We start from the raw sequence: 22,457 nt of genomic DNA, 5'->3' as shown, positions 1-22,457 counted from the left end.
TTTTGGAAAAGCATACCTGAAAATACAATGTGCAGCTTTAGCCGTGAACGGTTTCAAAGCTACTGGAATTTACCCCATTAACCGGAATATCTTCAGCGAGCAGGACTTCCTAGAAAATGAGGATCAAGAAAATGATTGTCCCAACTCAATCAGTATTCCAACTAGCACGTCTCTTCCATCTGCTGATCCCAAGCCTGTCCTCGTAAGCCCAAATATAATTGCACCCTACCCAAATAAGAAAAAGACAGTTTCCACTAGAGGAAGAAAAGCAGGAAAAACTTGCATAATTTCGTCGTCTCCTTATAAAATTGAGCTGGAAGGCATGCAGAAGAAAAGGGGCATTGTGAAAAAAGGCACGGAAATATGCGATCAGCCCTCCACTAGTGGGGTCCAAGTGAAAAAAGAAGTCTTGAAGAAACCCATCAGAAGGCTACGATACGACTCTACGTCTTCTTCTGAGATGTCACATATGTCGCTGTCATCCCATTCTTCTGAAGACATTTCGACAGCAATCCAACCTCGTGATGTTGAGTCCGATGCGGTTTGTGCTTATTGTTCAGGACTATACAGCCATGATATCAGAGGCGAAGAGTGGATACAATGTATAGCCTGCCGCCATTGGTGCCACATTGAGTGTTCGGGAGCCGAAAATATTGATTTTATTTGTGATTATTGCTTGCAAAATTAACAAAATCCGTGCATCCCATAATAGGAGCACTTTTTTCGAAACCTGTTTTTTCTATTGTTTTACTTTTCGTCCAAAATGAAGACCTTTTTGAGTTTATTTTAATATTTCGTAAACATTTTAAGTTACATAACTATATTTCCAAAAAATTCAATGTGTAATACTCAATAAACGATTTAATTATAATTAATGGGATATTTTTTAGCTAAGCTATCCCATATTCGGTACTTCTCCTCTATTAATATTAAAGTTCAGTGTTCTAAAATAGGCTCTTACGAAAAATCTTTATTATGATATAAATACTGAAACCTTTTACTATTTCACATTTGATACGCTCAAACCTTTATTTATTTAACACTACATCCAGTATCAGGTTCGAGCAGAAATTCGGTAGCTTTAATTGGATACTGTACAGATAATTTCTTCTTATTTTTAGAAAAAAAGTGGGTGTGTCAAGCCTACGCAAGACAGAAGTGAAACTTCTTTTGTTAAACCGTATGAACCACAATCAATTACGTATTTCACTCGTATTACACTCACGACGCAGTATACTAACCAAGCAGCTGATGCTTGGCGTGGCGCAGTTCGCTGGTGTCTGAGAGAGAGGAAAGAAGAGAAGAGAGAGAACGTTCGTGAGCGGCTCCCCCACCTCAACAAGCGCATATGGTGAGAGAGGGACAGTGAACGGTGAGCGGTGGTGGGGGTACCCGCATTTTCGTGTCGATCCTGACTCGGTTTTACTCCGTCCCCGAATTACGCGCCTAAAGAAGTTTCACTTCAATATAATATATTTTTAAAAATAATGTACAATGTACAGAAATAGAATCCCACACAAGATCGCGTAGTGCGCTCTAGCGAACGGATATTTTATCAGAGGGAGATAGTTTTAATTTTTTTTTCTGTAAATTATTACATATTATCAAAATAAATAAATTAATTAAATAAATGTAATACAATTATCATAATATACGGATTAGATAATAATTTTAATCCAACACAATAACGCAAAGCGCGCTCTAGCGGAGTAATGTTTTATCACAGTGAGATAAGTGTTTTTATTATTTTGCAATATTATTTTCTTTTAAAAAATGTTCTGACCTACTAAAAAATAAGATATTGAATGAAAAAGGCGTTAAAAACAAAAAAATAATGTGCGATGGCCGAGAATCGAACTCGGATCAACTGCTTGGAAGGCAACTATGCTGACCATTACACCACCAACGCCAGTTGTCGGGATGAGCTAAGAAGCATTTATATGTTACTTCAAAACTTTGACTAGATCAAATGAACTTTAATCGGTGGTGGGGGTACCCGCATTTTCGTTTCGATCGTGACTCGGTTTTACTCCGTCCCCGAAAATTCATTACGCGCCTAAAGAAGTTTCACTTCAAAAGGTTTATTTTCAAACAGTCTTCATCGCAATGATCTAGTCCATTCGTCTCCAATCATTATACCCTCACACCCCCAATTAGATTTTCGAGGTTCATTTTAATCCCATAGGTTCAATTCTCTAGCGTGTGTTATGAGTTATGAAGTTATGACCCTTGATTCTTTTTCATTGGTTTTATTTTAATTATATTTTTTTATATTTTCGACTCTTAAGCTCTTTTAAGATATGGAACAACCTACTTCTGAAAAAAAAATTGTATTCAGTAGACCTTTTCTATGTAGGTAAAACGATCGTTCGTCTGTTGAAAAAATATATCACAATTATGGAGTCATTATTAATTATGGACTGAATGTACGACGCTGACTATCAGTGGTAATCTTCAAACCCATAATATTGAAACCTCCTGTGCTTCATTTTTTCGTTGAAAATATGTAATCTGATGCTTGTTGAACAAAATTCGTACTTTTTTGCCTCCACAGATACCTTCTGCTCGCGGGTGCTGTTTGATTACAATGTATTTGTTTTTATCATCAAAAATACTAACTTCGGTTGTGGGTCTGTCTATGATTGTTAACTCTGGTTCAATGAACTGTCTAAAGTCTAATGTCTTAAGTCAAATGTCTCAAGAATTTAGACAAGCGATAGAGTACCAACATCTAAATTAGTACATTTTCCTGTATATGTTTTTGTTGCTCATTCTGCAGTAATTGTCCTCTTTACGTGTGTTCTTGACATAAACTTTTATCTTCAGAAATCCTTCAATGATAATTAGTATTATAATATTTGACCACTGTGTTTATTTGTCTGCAGGCATTGGCTTTGGCATGATCTACCTCCCTGCAGTGGTGGCCGTGGGCTATTACTTCGAGACGAAGCGCTCACTGGCCACGGGTATAGCCGTTTGCGGCTCGGGCGTGGGCACGTTCGCCTTCGCGCCACTGGCCACCGCGCTGCTGGATATGTACGGCTGGCGGGGCGCCAATCTCATCATGGCGGGCCTGATCCTCAACTGCGCCGTCTTCGGGGCGCTCATGCGGCCGCTGGTCTACCCCAAGGTGAGTTGAAGCTGCAATATTCACAATTAACTAGTGCTATTTGTAGCAAGGCCTGTGCGATGTCCATTGCATATTCACTGAAAGTCCAAGGCGCTTGATGATGTCCATAGCATCTTTAATGAAATTCCGAGGCACATGATGGCGTTCGTAGCAAATTAATTGAAATTCGTAGATATGTGACGATAAATGTGCACCATTTTCATGGAAATGCCGAGGCGGGGCGTAGAATCTTCACTTAAATATCGAGTTGTGTGACGAACCCCATAGCAACTTCTGAATGAAGTTCTTAAAGATGTTCTTATGCCGAGTGTAAATAGAACAAAATTTCCGAGAGCCGAGCCGCGAATTATGCAAAACGAACGAAGCAACTTGCGGTTGCTTTGTTCCTTTTATACGGATTTTTTCCCTGTTTATACGTACCCTTAGCATCTTCAATTCAGAAATTCGTAGATGTGTATCAATGTATCTATGTATTATTTTCAAGTAAATCCCGCGACGTATGACGATATCCGTAACATTTTTACTGAAATCTCTAAGCAAATGACGTTGTCCGAAGCATCTTCACTTAAATATGGACCGAGGTGTGTGACGTTATTTTATTTTTTATTTATTTATAGAATACATGATAATTAAATAATACATTTTCTTACATGTGATACATTAAATCACCACACTAGGCGACTGCCTGTCTCGTGGCGACCAATGGTATATAGTTAGTATGTGAGGTCTAGTGTTAACATATGAATTAAATATTTATACATGTTTAAAGTATGAAAGATTATATTAGAATGAATTATAATGGAAATAGAAAATATAAAAATGTTAAAGTAGAAAGCAGAAGACAAAAAAAAAGGAAAATAAAAAGAAGAAATAAAAATAAAAGAAAAACAAAAAAATAAAAAATTTAGAAGTCTAAGACATGCTATTATGCAGGAAAAGATCAAATACATAACTCTCTTTTCTGGTTGTGTAAGTGTACATGCATGTATGAGCGCGTAAATACGCGTGTACACGCATTTTACACACACACTTATTCATATTTATAGATGCATACATATTCATACAAAGATATACAAATATATATGTATACATACATACATACACATATATATATATATATGTATGCATACATACATACACACATATACACATGCCTACTTGTACATAGTTGTTTATTCACTATATCACTCATTTTTTATGACAAAAATTGTTTTCTTATTTTTTTGTATGGTGATAATATTGAGCAATACAATATGAAATAAGACATTTTTTAAGGTTATTATGATAGAAGCAGAGGAATCTAGTTCGGAGTGTAAGAATTTATATTGAGTACACATATAATTATTATTGCTATGACTCATATAAAAAGTTGCCAGGAAAGTAGTGATAATTAGATTATATACTTGATTCTCAAAAGATATTAAAAGACTTGAGATTGGAATAAGGATGGTAGTAATTGTGTGTGTTTCGGAATGGTTTAGCTGTTAGATAAGATATTTAATACATATTTTAGTTGTTTTTATGATAGAGCTAGGAGAGCAATAATTAGAATAGTTAGTATATTGATGGAAATATTTAAAGTAAATATACTTCAATTTCTTTTTGTTAAAAGTTACAAAAAAAAAAAAATTGTTGGTGATAAGTAGAGCACTAGTGATGTTATATATACTAATTACAACATAAGTAAGCTGGATGAAAATATGTTTTATATTGGTTAGATATAGTTTTTCTGTAAGAATGGGATTACATAATATAAACTCACTAATTGTGTTAAAAATGGATGAGCTTGATAGATTAAAGAAAAATACATTATATCTCATGTAGGGTATCCTGGTGGTGGTGTGATTCATAAAACAAAAACAAAAAACAATCGATTTAAATAATAATAATACTAAGAAGAAGGAGAGTACACTATTTTGAGAATGTGTTAGTTTGTCGAAATTCGTGGTATGGCTCATGGAAGAATCAGAGAAAAAAGTTATGTTTACAGAATTAACAATATTAAAATATATATAAACAATATACTGAATAATAGTAAGGTAAATATTTTTGTTTTAGTTGGACCTAGTTTGGTGAGGAAAATAATTTATCATCGAGGATGCAACTAAATTAACAAGCGAAACATACCACAATGCGAATGAAAAGATGCATATGATTTTGCAATAAGATTGTTTATGAGTTTTAAATGCTATTGGAATGTCTTTATGTATTTTCGCAATAGATGAGATATATATATATGTTCGAAAGCAATGTAATATAATATTAGAAGACATACTAATAGCCATTAGGGAAAGTAAGAATACACATTGAGTATAATAGAATATCGGGTAGAAGCATTTTATAATACAATCATGAATGTCTGGTATAATGGGGTGATATAGCAGCATAGTAGCTTGTATCGTCAGTCACAGTAATTGACGTTTAACACGGTCCAGATCAGCAATATTATTTATAGAAATTATCTTGGAAGTATCCGTTTGTCTCAAAAGAATGCGCCCTCCGGTGGACCAAGAGTGTTTGTAATTATTGTCTCTGGCAAAATTTTTTGTTTGAGATAGCAAAAATTTTCCTTTTTGAGTTAATTGATCGGATACATAGATGTGTTTGGCGGCTTCTGATAATCCTAGATCCCTTGTATTTATTTTATTTGTCATAGTGGTTGTGGATTTTTTGTAAGTTTTGAATTTGGATAGGAAGTCATCCCGCGAAGTTGTGGTGTTGAACGTCGCTACGATAGGTCTTGGATTTTTGTCGGAGAACTTCGGTCCCAGCCTGTAGATTTTTGTAAATACAGATAACATAATCAATAACATCTTCAGTGGAATTTCTAGGCGCGTGACGATATCAATAACAGCTTCACCCAAATCTCAATGCGCGTGACGATATCCATAATATCTTCATCGAAATCCCGAGGAGTATACCGTTCATTATCCGTAGCCCGTAGCATAGTAACTGAGGTTCCTAGGTGCGGAGTGACTTCTATAGCATTATCTCTGAAGTTCCGAGATGCTTGGCGATAATGTCGTAGCCAGGCATGTTTCTATATCGGTTCATCAATCACAGAATCGCAAAGCGCGTGACGATACCTGTAGTGTCATTAGCCGTCACTAATATCTAATATCTGTAGAAACGCCTATGGCGATATTGGTGGCCCTGTAACTTATGGATATTTCGAAGCGCGTGCGCGTGGCCGATATCCGTCGCGTCATCACTTCGAAGGACTTCGAGGTGTGTAACGGCGTCTGTACCCATCCATGTCGTATGCCGAAATCCGTGGAATCACCCGTAGCCAGGCTAGGCATGTGCGATATCTGTACTAGCGTTGGGTTATGACTCTTTAGTAAGAGCGGGATTCACGGTACCAGCTCAATATTTACGTACGACTCGAAGAATCGATTTAATTGAACGACGGCTCATTTGAACAGAAGCCGTGAGCTCAAAGCGTATGAGAAATGAGTACACTATGCTCGCCCGATACGAATCCCAGATCCACAGCGTAAGCGTATAAATGATCGTACGACTCCTGGTACCGGTACGCCGCACTTTGGACGGAATGGAAAAAAAACGCGAATTAAGTGGTTTTTGCATACGTTAATTTTTTTAATATTTATATTTTTTTTAGTGTAGTACAATAGTTTCTGCATTTTATGTGTTAATTTAAATATGTCAATAGGGCTTGATGGAAGTTTGGCAACGCTGCAAAGTGTGTCGTAAGTTGGATGTTCGGCATCGCGTTTTTCAGTTCATTCCTACGCGTGAGCAGAGACGGTTGTGTAATAAGTGACTTTTGGATATATTTACAAAAGTTTCTTATGGCTGACATTCCTCAAGGTATTCCTAATTTAATTTACAAAACTATATATCAATATATCATGTGTGTGAGATTTGAACTAACATCTAATTTTACACTATTTTTGAATTTTTTTGCTGTTAAAATGCATATTTCAATTAGCATTTAGAAACAAAACATCGTTTGTTCCCATTAATGAATATATAAGTATTGTAGACTGAAGTCTCACCTTTAATGTCATATATAAATTGTGATCATCTTTTGTCCTTCCTTGAACAATTTTGTTATTTTCAGGAAGGCCTATATGCATTCTCCGGAGAGAATTATTCGAGGCATTAAAAAAACGGGGTACATTAAATGCCACTTCTGCGAAATCAAAATAGTTTTTAATTAATTACGTAACACAAAAATACCACATAGCGGCAGGTTCTAACATTTTGAGCCCTACATTTTACAAAAACATTAAGAATTTTTCACTACAATTAATGACGAAATGGAGAAAAAGCCATTTATAATAATAAATTAATATTTTTACTTAAAAATAGTTATAATTCATTAATAAGATTTAAAAAAATATTGCACTAATATTTAGCCATCAAACAATTAATTCGTGTTTTATCTTCATTCCGTCCACTGTGCGCCGCCTCGTACCACGAAAAACATAAGATGTTAGGTAGTTAGTAGGTGTAGGTACATATGTCCAAGTCCAGATGTCGGACTGTCCGATGCCTTTCGCGTCTCTGAGTATGAAATAACAATTAAAACATGGATAATTTTAATTGCGCTAATTTTTCTAAAATATCTTCCGGAAAAAAAGAGTCGTATGAATACGGATAAATAAAAAGAGCTAGCTCAATTGTGCGGCTCGTTCATGAACGACTCATCGCTAATCTGTACCACTTAGGTTACGTTACGCTAGATTTTTTAATATATAGTAGTCCCAGTGAGAGGTTGTACGAGACCTCATCGTTCTAGTATCTTCTGCCTTTTTCGTTCTCATACAAGACGTACGAGAAGGAAAAGGAAGAACGTCGATGACGTACGTACGCTCGCTGGGACTAGTTTAACACCCGTAGCTAGGCTAGGCATGTGGTGACATCTGTACCACATAGGTTAAGTTGTTTATTAGGATTTTTCATAATTTCAAATGTGAATCGTTTTGCTCAAACAACATTTAGATTGTATTTGCTAACGCTTTTAAAATTTGACACAACCTTGCATTCGAATACGCTTGTGTTTTTATTTGACACAACCTTGCATTCGAATACGCGTGTGTTTTTATTTGACAGAACCTTGCATTCGAATACGCTTGTGTTTTTATTTGACACAACTTTGCATTCGAATACGCGTGTGTTTTTATTTGACAGAACCTTGCATTCGAATACGCGTGTGTTTTTATTTGACACAACCTTGCATTCGAATACGCGTGTGTTTTTATTTGACACAACCTTGCATTCGAATACGCGTGTGTTTTTATTTACCTATATTATATAGATGTCACCTGTGACAGTTAAAACATGTTTTTTTAAACAAAGCTCAATTCGTTCGACGTAAAAGCAAAACGCGCTTTTGTTTTTCTATCTGCAGTGTCAGACAGAGCCAAAGTAACGCGTGGCGGGGTACAGCTAGTAATAAATAATAATTATCCCACTAATTTCGTGTGGCTCGTTTACTATTTAAAAAAAAAACTTATATTCCAACCTACTGTTGTAGAACTGGGTTGTAGCCATAGAATAGGGAAATGTTGTAGCTATGATTCACAATCGAGTTATTATTATTTATGTTCGTAAAAAGGTCTAAAAATATCCATATTTTTGGAATAACATGATTATTTAGTTATTCTCCGAACGAATTGAAAACGGCACAACATAAAACACCAGTTTTTTTCTCTCTGGGAAAATATTTTCCCTGCCAACAATGGCGGAACGTTTTCCGCGAATGCTCAGGTATGATGACAGTAATATAATAAAGTATTATAGGTAGGGATATTATTTTCCAAGATGGCAGCGGCAAGATATAGGGTGGGAAGGGGAGAGAGGGTTGCGGGGACAATGCAACAGTTTCTTAATTGCGTCCTTTGTTGGTTTCTTGTACCGTGAAGCGGAGAGTTTGAGAAGTAATTGATCTGACAGATAATAAATATACGTCTCGGAGGATAACAATCGGATTTTTATTTTTATAGATTGTCAGGTTGTAGGTATTTTACTTTTTTATTATTATGTTTTATGCTTATAATTGTTTTTATTTATTTAAATTATTAATCATATATTTGGAGAGCAAGATATCTTATTGTAATATTCTTAACATTTGGGAAGATAGATGTACAAAAATATTTTACGGTTATTTAAAAAATTGTACCTATATGAGATTTTCACGGCCAAAAGTATTATATTGATTTATTTTTGGGGTATTATCACATCTGTCCCGATGATTGACACTGTAATGCTGTCCGAAACGTTGGGTAAAGAAGGAGGTAGCTCAGCACGGCATAATACCTCAAAAATAAACAAATATAAGTAATAAAATATGTCAACTGTTATAGAAATTTCATTGAAAAGCACCATTTCTCTTGTCGTGCTATGCTGTTCTAGAATATCTGTTCTGCCCTGTGGTATCTTGAATAAGTCATGATGACGACCACGGCTGAAGTTTTCAGCAACATATTAGCATTAGCCATAGTATTGCAAGAAGAATGGGTTATCAATACATTTATATGCATTTTATTAAAAATAAGTATTGCAACATTTGTGTATATAATGTCTAATTTATATGCTAAATCTATTCGTTGGCTCAAGTAATTTCATATGGCGGATGAGAATTGGATAAGTTCCATGCGTCCGAATAAGGGATTTTTTTTCTGGAGAATTTCTGACCTAGCATGTCCATATTGATTATTAATAACAAAGTAAAACCGTTAGGATAAACTTCACTGTTGACGTTTTTATCGTTTATCAATAAATACCGAAATAAATTTCTACGATGTTAACACCGATGCTTTTTATGTTTTTCGTTGATATCAGAATTACACGTATTCCTTTTACAGGAGCTATTTTTTTGAAAAATAAATTTAAAATAAATAAAATTTAATAATGTTATAATAATTATTAAGTTCTGCAAGTATTGCAAGTATTTCTGTTATTTTTACAGTTTTTAATGTGACAGCTGTTTCGGCTTTTGAGGCCATTATCAAACTGTGGATATGTCCACACGGTGACGTGGATATGTCCACGTAACTATTTTATTGACTGAAAGTAGCGAATTTCTGTTTTAAATCGACCGTTTTGCATTTCAGCTGTCTGTAAATTTGTTGTGCGTTCCGTTTGCGGTTTCTAAAAGCTGCTGCAAACACTTAATTATTCAAGCAAGCTTTATTTTGACTAGAAGCCAACTTTGACTTCGTGGCTAACTTTCGCTGAGCTTTTCAATATTATGGTGCGTACCTACATGCCTTCGGGTAAGTTTGAAAAAAGAATTTTCATTTAGGACCGGTTGTCTGACATAATTTGAATAATTCATCAAATTTAAAAGTTGATTTTCATGTTCTGTGAAGGTTCTATTCAAGTTTTTTTTTTAAACATACAACAGACGATGTTATATTCCCATGAGTTATTAAACTCATTAAGGGATCGCCAATTGGTAGTTTTGAAATAGAAGAGTAAAAAAATTAAAAAAACAGTTTTGTACAGAAAAATTAGATTAAAAATTAAAAATAACCAACCCAACCCAATGTGCAGACACAATGTATGAAGAAAACATTTACAAAACATTTCACAGAAGCAACATACAGACACAACATATGAAGAATCACTTTACAGATATGTCACAAAAAAAATTGTCTTATAAGACTTTATGAATTATTATAATCACTCATTTGATTTATGTACTGTTGGTGTCAAAAAGTTGAAAAAGTATCCTCAATGATGGACTATATAAATGCATAAAAACAAAATCAGGAAAATATATTAAAAAGTACGGGGTCAAAAATAAACAGACCTAATACAAGATGTTTTACATTCAAAATACACGAGAAGATTAAAAAAGCTCATCATCTCTGGATGTACAAAGTTTGGTATTTGGAGATAATTAGGACGGCTATCAGAACAGAGTTTGTACCTACTTATGACTCGTTTTCCAAATAACATTTGAAAAAATAGGATTTCAATATATCGTTTCGAGATTTGTTAGAGGCGTTTATGTTTGGTGGTATTCTGTTGTTAGAGTGGTGTTTAAAAGAGTTTTGGTAGTCTAACATCATTATACTGTGATCACTTATCTGGTTATCATGGAGGTCGTTGAAGATATGTTTTCTCTATTTGATATAATATGATCTAAAAGAGAACTGCTGGTTTCCGTAACTCTCGTGGGATGTGTATTATTACATATGAAATAATTATATGAAAATAAAGTGTTGATTTTTTTTTGTTGTGTCATTTTTTTGAAGAACATTAATGTTGAAATCCCCGAAGATGAGTGTATCTAGGCTACTTTTTTGTAATATAGATTCAAGAGATACTAGAAAATCATTTATATTGTTGTTAGGTTTCGTTATTTCAGTTTTGTGAAAAAACTGCAATTCGAGAAACAACTGATTTCGGAGAAAATTTTGGTTTTTATTTAGTAAATAAAATACTTTTTGAACCCGAGGTCTACTGTTCACAGAACTACCAGTTAATTTATTTTAGATATTTGTTGGTAGTTTTTTTGACCAATGGTCTTTAGTTATTAACTGTGATGTTCTGAATAACCACAGAAGCTACACTTGGAAAAAAAGCAGTACAAGTCATCCGTGCTAATATTTTTGCCATAAAGCTTTTTGACAAGTAGGCAAGCTTATTTAGGAAAAATTATACTATAGTCGATGTTAACTGTCAAAACGTACTTGTCCATATCGCTCAAGTCGACTAATAACCAATATTATTGATTAAATACTATTATTTTATCCACGTTGGCTATCATGCTTGGACGCTTGAAGCTTGTTGAATTCATAGTAATTTTAATTAATATTTCGATTCGTTAGTGATATTCAACTTTGAGGCAATCAACGGAATAAAATTTTAATGATTTGATTTCGTTGAAAATATGCCTGATATCTGAAACCTTTCGTTAATTAATACCCTTCCTCGCGAATATCCAAGGAGAATGATAATATATATTATGTACGTTTTCTACAGTGGGTTACAAGTCTTGGATTATTTTTTTTTATCCCTTGAAATAAAAAACTTTGAATTAAAAAAAAATCTATTAACTCATTGTCTAAAGCAGCACAAACTCTCGAACAGTGAGCTCTGCCTCCATGAAATTTTAAAGTCTTTTTATTTATTTATTGATCAACACATCAACACAGCAACCTCATTTTTGTCATGTGATATGAGTTTTGAAATGTCATTTAGTTGTAAGGTTGTAATAATTTCATCAATATTAATAAGTAATTTCTAATTGAAGTGTAACCCGGTGAAGAAGTCACTATTAAAATAAATGGTCATTAACTAATGTATGAAGGTACAAGATTTATTTTAAATCAATAATCAAAAGTAATGAGAACGAAATTTAATTTGTGAAGCAGATCCAAAGAAAATGGTTTATAAAATCCAATACTCTCGCCAGATAACTGTGAACACGTGCGGCTCTATGGCGCCCGGAAATAATGACTTCCAAGGTTCCACATTGCCGTAGTTCCACAGTTTACAGATTTTGTAATAATTCTTTATAATATTATTTTATGTTTTTGTTATATGTAGTATTTTATTTTTGTATTAGTGTTACATATTTAGTATTCCCATTATAATATTCACGAAAGAATTTACTTAACTTAAAAATAAATATACGAAATTGAACAATAAAATGACTTTTGAAACCTTCAAGGTGAATGTTTTTTTTACATTAACCCCACACTCATGTCATGAACGTCATCTTTGGAGATGCTATGTGGAGGGTCTTTTAAAGGAAATTAAGAAGGGGACGTTTCGGGAAGGATAAGGGTATGAGGGGTGGATAGGAATCTAGGGATCAGTTTGTTCAGGAGTGACGGAAGAATGATCTATCTGCGGCGCAAGGCGATGGCTCAAGAGAAACCAGTTGGAGAGGTCTATAGGTCTCTCCAAATCAGCATCTCCCGATCCAGCACGCCAGGCGGCTGGTGGGCAAGTGCATCCTGAACACACCTCACCGATGAACCCGGGCACCCCTGCTAAATAACGTAGTTAAACTCTTGGGGTGACCTATGGCAGAGGTGTTGGTTATCCAATAGCAAATTAACTTGGCCTCGTTCCAAAGCACGACTGCAGATCGCCAATGAACAAACAATGGTTCACAAGGACTAAGAGTTCTTAATTCATTCAACGTGAACTGTTTGTACGTTAGCAATATGCAGTCATGCACGGGTCAGATGACAAGTTATCGACCTAAAGGTATGGGCTATCAATAAAAGAAGTTTATTATTTTAAAAGCTGTTATCGAAAGGGCCCCATTCCTCTTACATAGATTGAAAACTTTCGTAGCGCCTCTCGATTGCGAAAAATTCCACGGTTTAAACAGATCCACAGTTTAAACGGCTCCACAGTTTAAACAGTTGAACAGTTAGAAATTTCCACTGTTTAAATAGCTTCACTTTTCTAGAGTTGTAATTTCGCTTCAGAGAATTTCCCGGAAACGGTCACGTGCTTTTATTGTTATTCCCTTCAAATTGCCTTAATCAAAAGTTTAGATTTTAAACTGTAAATTGACGACGTTTCTATGGTGGCCTCTAAAGATTAAATGTCCGCTTTATAAAGATATCGGATATAATATTATAAACCTAGTGGGTTTCTGCTTAGTACCTACCCACCCAGTACCACCTAGTCAGTTGGTGTTATAATAATACGTGTTAGTATATTTAGTCGACGTGGAACTGCTGTTTGTTGCAAACAATCGTGCTCGGTAACAAGGTAAAAGTTCAGTTCATAATTCTTTACGCGTGGACAGGGTTAAAAGATAAAAGGGTATTATAGTGTGCCTGTGTCGGAAGTCCATCTCTCTAAATACGGATACTGCGGTAGGTACTTACGATCTAACGAAGACTTGTAGTCGACACAACGGATCGAGGATAGGGATGATAATAATCGAGATGGATGTTTATTTCGTAATGATCGATTAGAATTATTTCGAATGAATAATTTATGGATAAAATTTCGAATGGGAATCGGGAAACATTTATATTTTTAATTTATTGAATTAAATAAAACATTAGAATAAATTAGTTTTAAAATAATCGATTGAGGCAATTGAAGATTTAAGATATGTATCCGTTGTTCATAGAGTAAATAATAGAAGTATCACTTGTTCACATTTTTGTTATTTGTTTTTGGGGTGTTATGCCGTGTTGCGCTAACTCCTTCTTTAGCCAACGTTTCGGACAGCATTGCAGTGTCCATCATCAGGGCAGATGTGTTATTATGCCCTGATGATGGACACTGCAATGCTGTCCGAAACGTTGGCTAAAGAAGGAGTTAGCGCAACACGGCATAACACCCCAAAAACAAATAACAAAAATACTTTTGGCCGTGAAAATCTTAAATCATACTTGTTCACATTGTTCACAAATTTGCCCTTTTAGATTTGTTTCCAATAAAAACAGTATTTTTACAAACGTATTATATTTTGATAGGTAGTTATTTAGTTTTACTATTATTGTTCCACGTCTGACTACAAATCATAGATATATAAGTCATTTTTAATGTATGTGATGTGGTATTTGAGTTTTAGTTTAATTTAACTGTTTATTTTATTTTTATTCATCTGAACGTGTTGATTATTTTCAGAGATTGTATATTATCCTCCACGCTAGGAGTTCATCTGTATTGTCCGGGGCACTTTCCAAAGATATTGAAAGAGTTTAAGATAATAATATAAAACAATTTAAATTAAAAAAAATAATTAATATCATTAAAAATATAAAATACGAAATTCTCATTACGTAATGCTTGTTAATTTGTAAATTCGCCTTTACAAATTAATGAATCAATACATAATGATGACTGTGCAAGATTCGATAATTAACTTTTATTCCGTAAAATAATTCGAATGTCTCCGAGCCGCGATTAAAAATTATAACAATAAATCGAACATTTCGATTATCAATTAAGGTGTAACGATTGTGTCCATCACTAGTCCTAACTGGAAAACTCCCGTGAACGCTACAAGTTGAATTACACTTTTCACACTCGAACTTCGTCAGTTAAAAGAGTTCAGAGAAACTCCTGTAATAAAATCTCTGGGGTGTGTTAATACGACCCTTCATCTCGTTCTTTATGTTGACAAAATAAATCATTCATTATTGAACTTTGTTGCACGTCATATCCTTTGGTTCATCTGCGTATATACATTTTTTTATATTATCGGTAAAATTCTTCTATTACTTGTTGCAACTCCTCGACTTTAATTACAGACTGCAATACCCAGGATGTCCGGGGGTAAAGTGCTCTAACTTCGGAAGCTGATTCTACATGATGGTAGGAGTAAAAAAGATAAATCATTTTTCCGAAATACCGACTTTTTTTCATAAAAAAAGACATACCTACTAAAATACTAAAAGTCCTTAGTGTGAGGTACAAACTTCCCGATAAATTCGCTGGGAGCTTGCCGAAAGCGATTGTGGCAACGTTGCATATTTGTGATTGGTCCATATCTATGGAAATCGCATATAAACATATAGTTGGACGTTTTCAGTATTCTACAAAATCGTATATTTTAAACATACGATTTGGGACTACAAATTTGGCAACAAGGCAAAATAATAATGCCGGCCGCACACGGCGGTCCAATTTAACCTTTTTACCTAAAAAATACTCCCTAAAAGTTTGAATTTCGAAAAAAGTTATTTTTCTCTTTTACTTGTACTATCGTGTAGAATGAACTCCTGAAGTTAGTGCACTTTACCCTAGGACGCCCTGTATATTATTTTTTGTTTGCACATTTAATTGATTAGCTGGTACTTAGCTCTTCGTGTGCCGGTACTAGATTATCGCTGTGCGACATCTGATTATATTTTCGTAATAACTTACTTGTTTTTGCCAAACGATGTTTTTGTAAATTTTACCGACTTACCAGATAATGTGTTTATATATTTATACAAAAATCGTATATGATATACTATAAGTAGTTTCACCAGAATTGCTAGTTATAGTTATATTCAGAGAAATTATTGGGTTAAATATCCTTAAGGGTATGTTGGCACACAAGATGTTAAATGTATAAGTAAAAAACACTTTAAAAAATGCATAAAAACCCCATTTATTCAAATCTGCAAAGAACATAACAGTCTAATTTTGAAACTGGTGTCAATGAGTTTTCTTTTCTTTAATATTTTTTTTTTACATTATTTTTTTTTTAATGTTTAAGTAACCATGTACCTACTCTATTTAAAATTATTAGTATAATATGCGTGAAGGGCTAATACATTTTTTTAAAGTCACCTCTGAGGAAAGGGAACCAGCAAAAGTTGAAAGTTGTTCCAATCTAGGGCATAATTTCAAAGTGAAACAGTGTTTGTTGCAAGTTGAAGTTAGCTAGAGATACTGACTATCGCGGAAGTGAACGATATAAAATCACCCACACGATTCCGTCGGGCAGGAGCATATGACCTAATATTGTTCAAGGCTATATACTCGTAATATAGAGCGCTTCCAGGAAGTGGGGTCCAGGTATGCCGTGAAACATCCCCTCCAGTCGGATCAATGATTACGTATAGCTGCTGTACACCATACTATGTACCCTAGAGTCCTGCTACTGAGTATTGGGAAGGGTTGGTTAGGTAACCCCCCGAGTTACGAGATGTTACATGTATATTTGGATGCTGTACGATTTGATCGAGAATTGACCTCATTTGTGAAAGATATTGTTGTATAATTTAATTTAACTCTAATTTAACGTACAGATTCTTTAGATAATCAAATTTGGTTTAATTCGTATTTCAAAACTGGCGCATACTCCAATGTTTCAAATAATTTGCGATTAAAGAAAGCGGTATTGTTTTGCATGCAAACATCTCTAGAAGCATGGACGGACATAGAGCTACAATTAGAGGCGCTTCTGCGTACTATCTCGTCGAAACTTGTTCCACTATTAGAAAGCGATAAGCGGCGCGCGTAGACCTGTTTCGGTAGGATTAGTTGGAACGTTGGAAAAGTTGGAGGTCAAAAAGCGAAACCGATATTTTCGCTTCATGCCTCATCTGAATATAATACATCATCAATTCGAGAACAATTTGGAGGTGTGGAGGTATGATCAATAAAAAAATTCCAAATTATCAGGAAGGTTTTGTGTATTAATTCTCTTCGTTCTTCAAATCTTGGATAAGATTAATGACATCATCAGCTATCGGAAGTTTGAAGGAACTAAAGGGCACATTAGATATGAAGTTCGGTGAGCGGGCTTTCGGAGTGTCAGGACCGTGGAGGAAAGAAGGGAGAGAAGGTGGTCGTATGAACATTTTCTACAAGACTTTTGTTGCCAGTTTGCTGTTTTATATTTTACACAGGCATATACAGGGTTTTCCAATAAGAGGTATTATTTTAAATAGCCCGCTATTTCGGTAGTTGTTACTTTTGAAGCTGTCATTTTTTTACATTTGACAAGTAAAAACTACGCCATTAATACAAATGGAACGATACACGTTTCAAGAACGCATTGAAATTATTAAAATTCACTCGAGTGAATGAAATGCAAATGATCTTGAGTGATGAGGCCCATTTCCACCTCGCTGACTTTGTCAAAAAGCAAAATTGTCGCATCTGGGGCTCGTAAAACCCAAGAGTTATTGTTAAAAAGCCTCTCTATTCTCAACGTGTGCCTGTTTGGTGCGGTTTATGGTCCGGCGGAGTCATTGGACCTTACTTTTTCGAAAATGAGGCTGGAGCGACAGTTACGGTGAATGGATTGCGCTATCGAGAGATGATTAATGATTTTTTATGGCCGGAATTGGATGGTATTGATTTGAACAACGCTTACTTTCAACAAGACGGCGCTACGTGCCACACAAGCAACGAAACCATTGATATTTTACGATTGAATATCAAAATAATACCTCTTATTGGAAACCCTGTATATACGTTGGATAATTTACACATGCGATTAGTTGCCGCTTACGTTCGTTGTACCGCTTAATTAATTTCAGTCCTATTTGATAATAATCAACTTAATTATTTTCTTCTTTAAAAAACAAAAAAAAGTCTCTTATAATAATAGTCTATGTATACCTTACGAGTACATATATTCATTTTTTTTGTTTACAGGTTTGTACTACACAAGAATAATTTTGTATTCTTATGCATTATGCGTATACATTGGCTTTTATATGTCACACTTTGTTTTATTTTGTGTCATTATGATTTAAAATCCATATCCATCATACTATTAATGTTCTGCTAATTTTTATGAGTTTTATTATAGATGCCTATGTGATGGTACGAAGCTATGTATACCTTCTAGGTACTACATTTATTCTTTAATTACTAACTACTTGTTATACTGTAATTAATCAAATTAATAAAATAAAAATATTTTTTTAATAGCTTAATTTTTTTATTTCATTATTTTTATATTAAATTTAATTACAATAATAACGTATTGCCCATCTCACTAGGTGTGAAACGCCTGTGTTGAGATGGAAATTTACAGAGTGGTTGTTAACTAGTTTTTTGTTTACACAATATTAAGAAAATGATAGATAAAATAAAATCAGTATTTTTTTTTAAATTATACAGTTTAAGTATGAATGTAAAAGATTAAGACGAAGCGAGAATAATACTAAGTAATTAGATTTCAGTTTGACAAAAAGGCGTAGTGATAAATGATGGGAAAAAGCAGGTGAAACATTAGTCAAATATACACAAGCAGTACATTGTATACATATATATACACAGTAGGCATAAATATAAATATGTCATGAAATACTCCTAATGGATATGTTTATTGGAGGTAATCAATGATTTTACTCTTTAAGGAACTTTTGTTTGCGTGTTTCTAATGTCAGTAGGTAGAGAATTGAATAGCTTAATAGCATTGTATTTAAAACTTCTTTGCCCATAAGAGCCTACATCCCAGTTTTTTGCTAATTAATACTCGTATATAAATTCTCCTTCCCTGTCTCCTTAATTTGAAACGATGGCTTAGAACAACACCATTGAAGGGTGAAAGTCAGAAATATTTTTCATACTTTGTCGGTAGAAAGTCTTGCTTAATAAACTGACGTACTTTGTTATTGTGTTTTCAGGAGCCGACCGTAAAGCCGCTGCTGCAACGGCTTGCGGAGGTGAAGCGGGCGCAGATGGAGCGAGGTAGCATTAGCGGCTCTTACTTCGTGGTGCAACTGCCCGACGGGACCATGGAGAAGCGCATGAAGATGCCGCTCAATGTCGACCCCGGCGTGCACTCCTCCTTCAACCTTAATGAGCTGGCTCCCGGCAATCTCACGCCCGTGCCCACCATGCCCACTCTGCCCAACATCCCCACCCTGCCCACCATCAGCGAGGCCAAGATGCAGGAACACACCGAGTCGGATGTCGGGAGGCAGGACCCCGAATTGGTAGGTCTTGTTATTGCGTAACAATCGTCCTTCAGCCTCCTAGAGCTGTATATCCCCATCCCATTCAACATTTCCACCTTGCCTAATAAGTCCACCATACCCAACATACCTACCCTATTCAATATACCTACAATACCCAAAACCCCGATCCTTCCCAACATTCCCACCTTGCCTAACAAGTCCACCATACTCAACAAGTCCACCCTGCCCAATATGCCCACCCTACCTAACATGTCCACCCTACCCAACAAGCCCGCCCTACCCAACATGTCCACCCTACCCAACAAGCCCGCCCTATCCAACATGTCCACCTTACCCAACATGCCCACCCTTACCAATATCTCCACCTTACCCAACATGCCAACCCTTACCAAGATCTCCACCCTGTCCAACATACCCACCCTACCTAACATGCCCACCCTGCACAACTTGCCCACCCTGTCTATTATGCCCAGCATCCCCATCCTATCCAACATGACCACTCTGCGGGAGAACAGCTGTGATTTCACAATTGACAATATCACCGCCCTGCGGGTGGTGGTGGATTCAGAGAGAACAGGGTGGCATTGGAGGTTAGTAAGGGGGCGGCGAGGGCAATAAGAAAGCACTGAAAAAATTGGTTATTTGAAATATTTTTTCTATTTACTGAATTTTTTTTCCGATTTTCGTGATTTTTCAGAACAAAAATACTTTGATTTCGCCTGAAAAAATATACACTCTGTAAATTCGTTCTAAAAATTTCTGAAATTTCAAAAAACTTAATTTTTTCCTTACAATGCTTTCTTTCTGAAAAATTCCAACAAATGGATAAAAATATCTAGGTCAAATTATTGTGATACCAGTTAGTAATAAATAATCAATAAATTATACAATTGTGATTTTGTTTTGATTTAGGGATGAATTTTTCTGGAATATGTGTGTTAATCACCGAGGATGGTTATTTTTTACAGTCTGGCACAGGAATCGGCCAAATATATAGTAGACACAGAGTAAGTCCTCAATGTGTGTTTAGCATGTGTGCAATGTTGTTTGTACAAACACTTATTTTATTGCATCCAAATACTTCCCCTACCTATTTTTAGACTTACTGCACTTACAATTTGACTAATGTTATTATCTACCCTCGAAAAAACACTTTCCACCCTTTCAAAAGTACAAAAAACTTAATACACATCTGTTTTCATCCTTTTACCCCTAGTTGTTGTAATATTGTCATATTTAATAATATTTTTTTTACCCCTTTTGATGTTGTACCTACAATACCTGCATACATAATATAAAATAACTGTCTTTAATCTGTGTGGTTAAATATTAATTATCCTCTCGAGCGATGGGGTATTTCCACAACAAATGTCTCGAATGACGAAGATTTCGGGACATTCGGTTTTAGATTGGGCAACGCCCATTAAATTTAAAAAAAAATCATTCCTCCGAACATTAATATGTCACCATATAAACTGCTTACTGTGGCTTAAAGCCAATGAATGTACCCATATTTCACAGTTTATCTCATATTTGTAGGTTTTTTAATTGACCGGTCCTCCGGAAATTTAAAAATAAAATAATAAATTCGAAAAAATCATCTACCTTAAAGGCTTGGAGCGATGAGACCTAAATATGGGTAGCCATCGTTAGATTGGTTAAGAATAACATTATTTGTCTGCCTAAAAGGCCCGTAGCGATGAGACCTAAATATGGGTAGCCATCGTTCGACTGGTTAAGAATAACATTATTTGTCTACCTAAAAGGCCTGGAGCGATGAGACCTAAATATGGTTAGCCATCGTTAGATTAGTTAAGAATAACATTATTTGTCTACCTAAAAGGCCTGGAGCAATGAGACCTAAATATAGGTAGCCATCGTTCGACTGGTTAAGAATAACATTATTTGTCTACCTAAAAGGCCTGGAGCAATGAGACCTAAATATGGGTGGCCATCGTTAGATTAGTTAAGAATAACATTATTTGTCTACCTAAAAGGCCTGGAGCAATGAGACCTAAATATGGGTAGCCATCGTTAGATTAGTTAAGAATAACATTATTTGTCTACCTAAAAGGCCTGGAGCGATGATACCTAAATATGGGTAGCCATCGTTAGATTAGTTAAGAATAACATTATTTGTCTACCTAAAAGGCCTGGAGCGATGAGACCTAAATATAGGTAGCCATCGTTCGACTGGTTAAGAATAACATTATTTGTCTACCTAAAAGGCCTGGAGCAATGAGACCTAAATATGGGTAGCCATCGTTCGACTGGTTAAGAATAATATTATTTGTCTTTTCTTAAATCAAAATCGTTTTTTATGCACATGTATAATACATCACCCTAATATGGTACATTATGTAAATAATAACTTTTAATAATACAATTGTGGTGTTTTCTCATACTCTAATGCAGTGCTCCGCAACCTTTTCTCACCTACGACACACCAAATTTCTTCCTAGAATTCCGCGGCACACCGAAAGCTAAAATATATAGCTTTTAAATTGATACACAAATTTCAAAATAATTTCTTGTTTTTTATTTGAAAAGTATATATACATACATATAACTATAACATATTTATTTTTACGCAATCTTAATAATTATTAAATTAAGGAGCGATTAATTGTTAAATTAACCTGCGCTTGTTTCAATTAACACTAAAGTTTTATATTCGGCTCGATTTTTGACAGCGCAACCCGAAGTTCTTGGTCAAGACCTTTTAAGCATGACCGATTATCATTTTTAATTAATACAAGCGTTGAAAAACTTTGCTCACATAAATATGTCGTTGAAAATGGAATGCTTTGACGGAAATCGAGGATATTCTTTTTTAACGTAAATCCAGAAAACATCTAATGGATCTTCGGAGAAGTGAAGTTTGAATGTCATGTCATTATTTAAATCTGTAAATTCGTCTCGAATTTGCAGAGGCAGTGCTTCTGTAGAATTTATTGCATTGGTTGCAAAAGAATTTCGAATCCAATCGTATTTTT

The 22,457-nt window shown here is 34.9% G+C and overlaps 1 protein-coding gene across 4 annotated transcripts in view; it reads left to right on the top strand.

Moving 5' to 3' along the window:
• Nucleotides 1-22,457, top strand: part of LOC149419970 (monocarboxylate transporter 14) — a 174,579-nt gene that overhangs the window by 128,979 nt on the left and 23,143 nt on the right. For 3 of the 4 annotated variants that reach the window (XM_089637398.1, XM_089637400.1, XM_089637401.1), the window contains exons 4-6: nt 2,886-3,130; nt 19,168-19,479; nt 20,430-20,468. In XM_089637398.1, coding sequence (XP_089493524.1) covers nt 2,886-3,130; nt 19,168-19,479; nt 20,430-20,468 — 596 coding nt within the window. The remainder of the gene's footprint in view (nt 1-2,885; nt 3,131-19,167; nt 19,480-20,429; nt 20,469-22,457) is intronic. The other variant, XM_089637399.1, reaches the window with a different exon arrangement.

The sequence above is a fragment of the Hesperophylax consimilis genome, chromosome 11, assembly GCF_061612785.1.
Source record: "Hesperophylax consimilis isolate HC1 chromosome 11, BYU_Hcon_1.0, whole genome shotgun sequence".
NCBI classification, from domain to species: Eukaryota; Metazoa; Arthropoda; class Insecta; order Trichoptera; family Limnephilidae; genus Hesperophylax; species Hesperophylax consimilis.
Note: the sequence above shows the minus strand (reverse complement) of the source record. Positions and strands in the feature narration are given on the sequence as shown.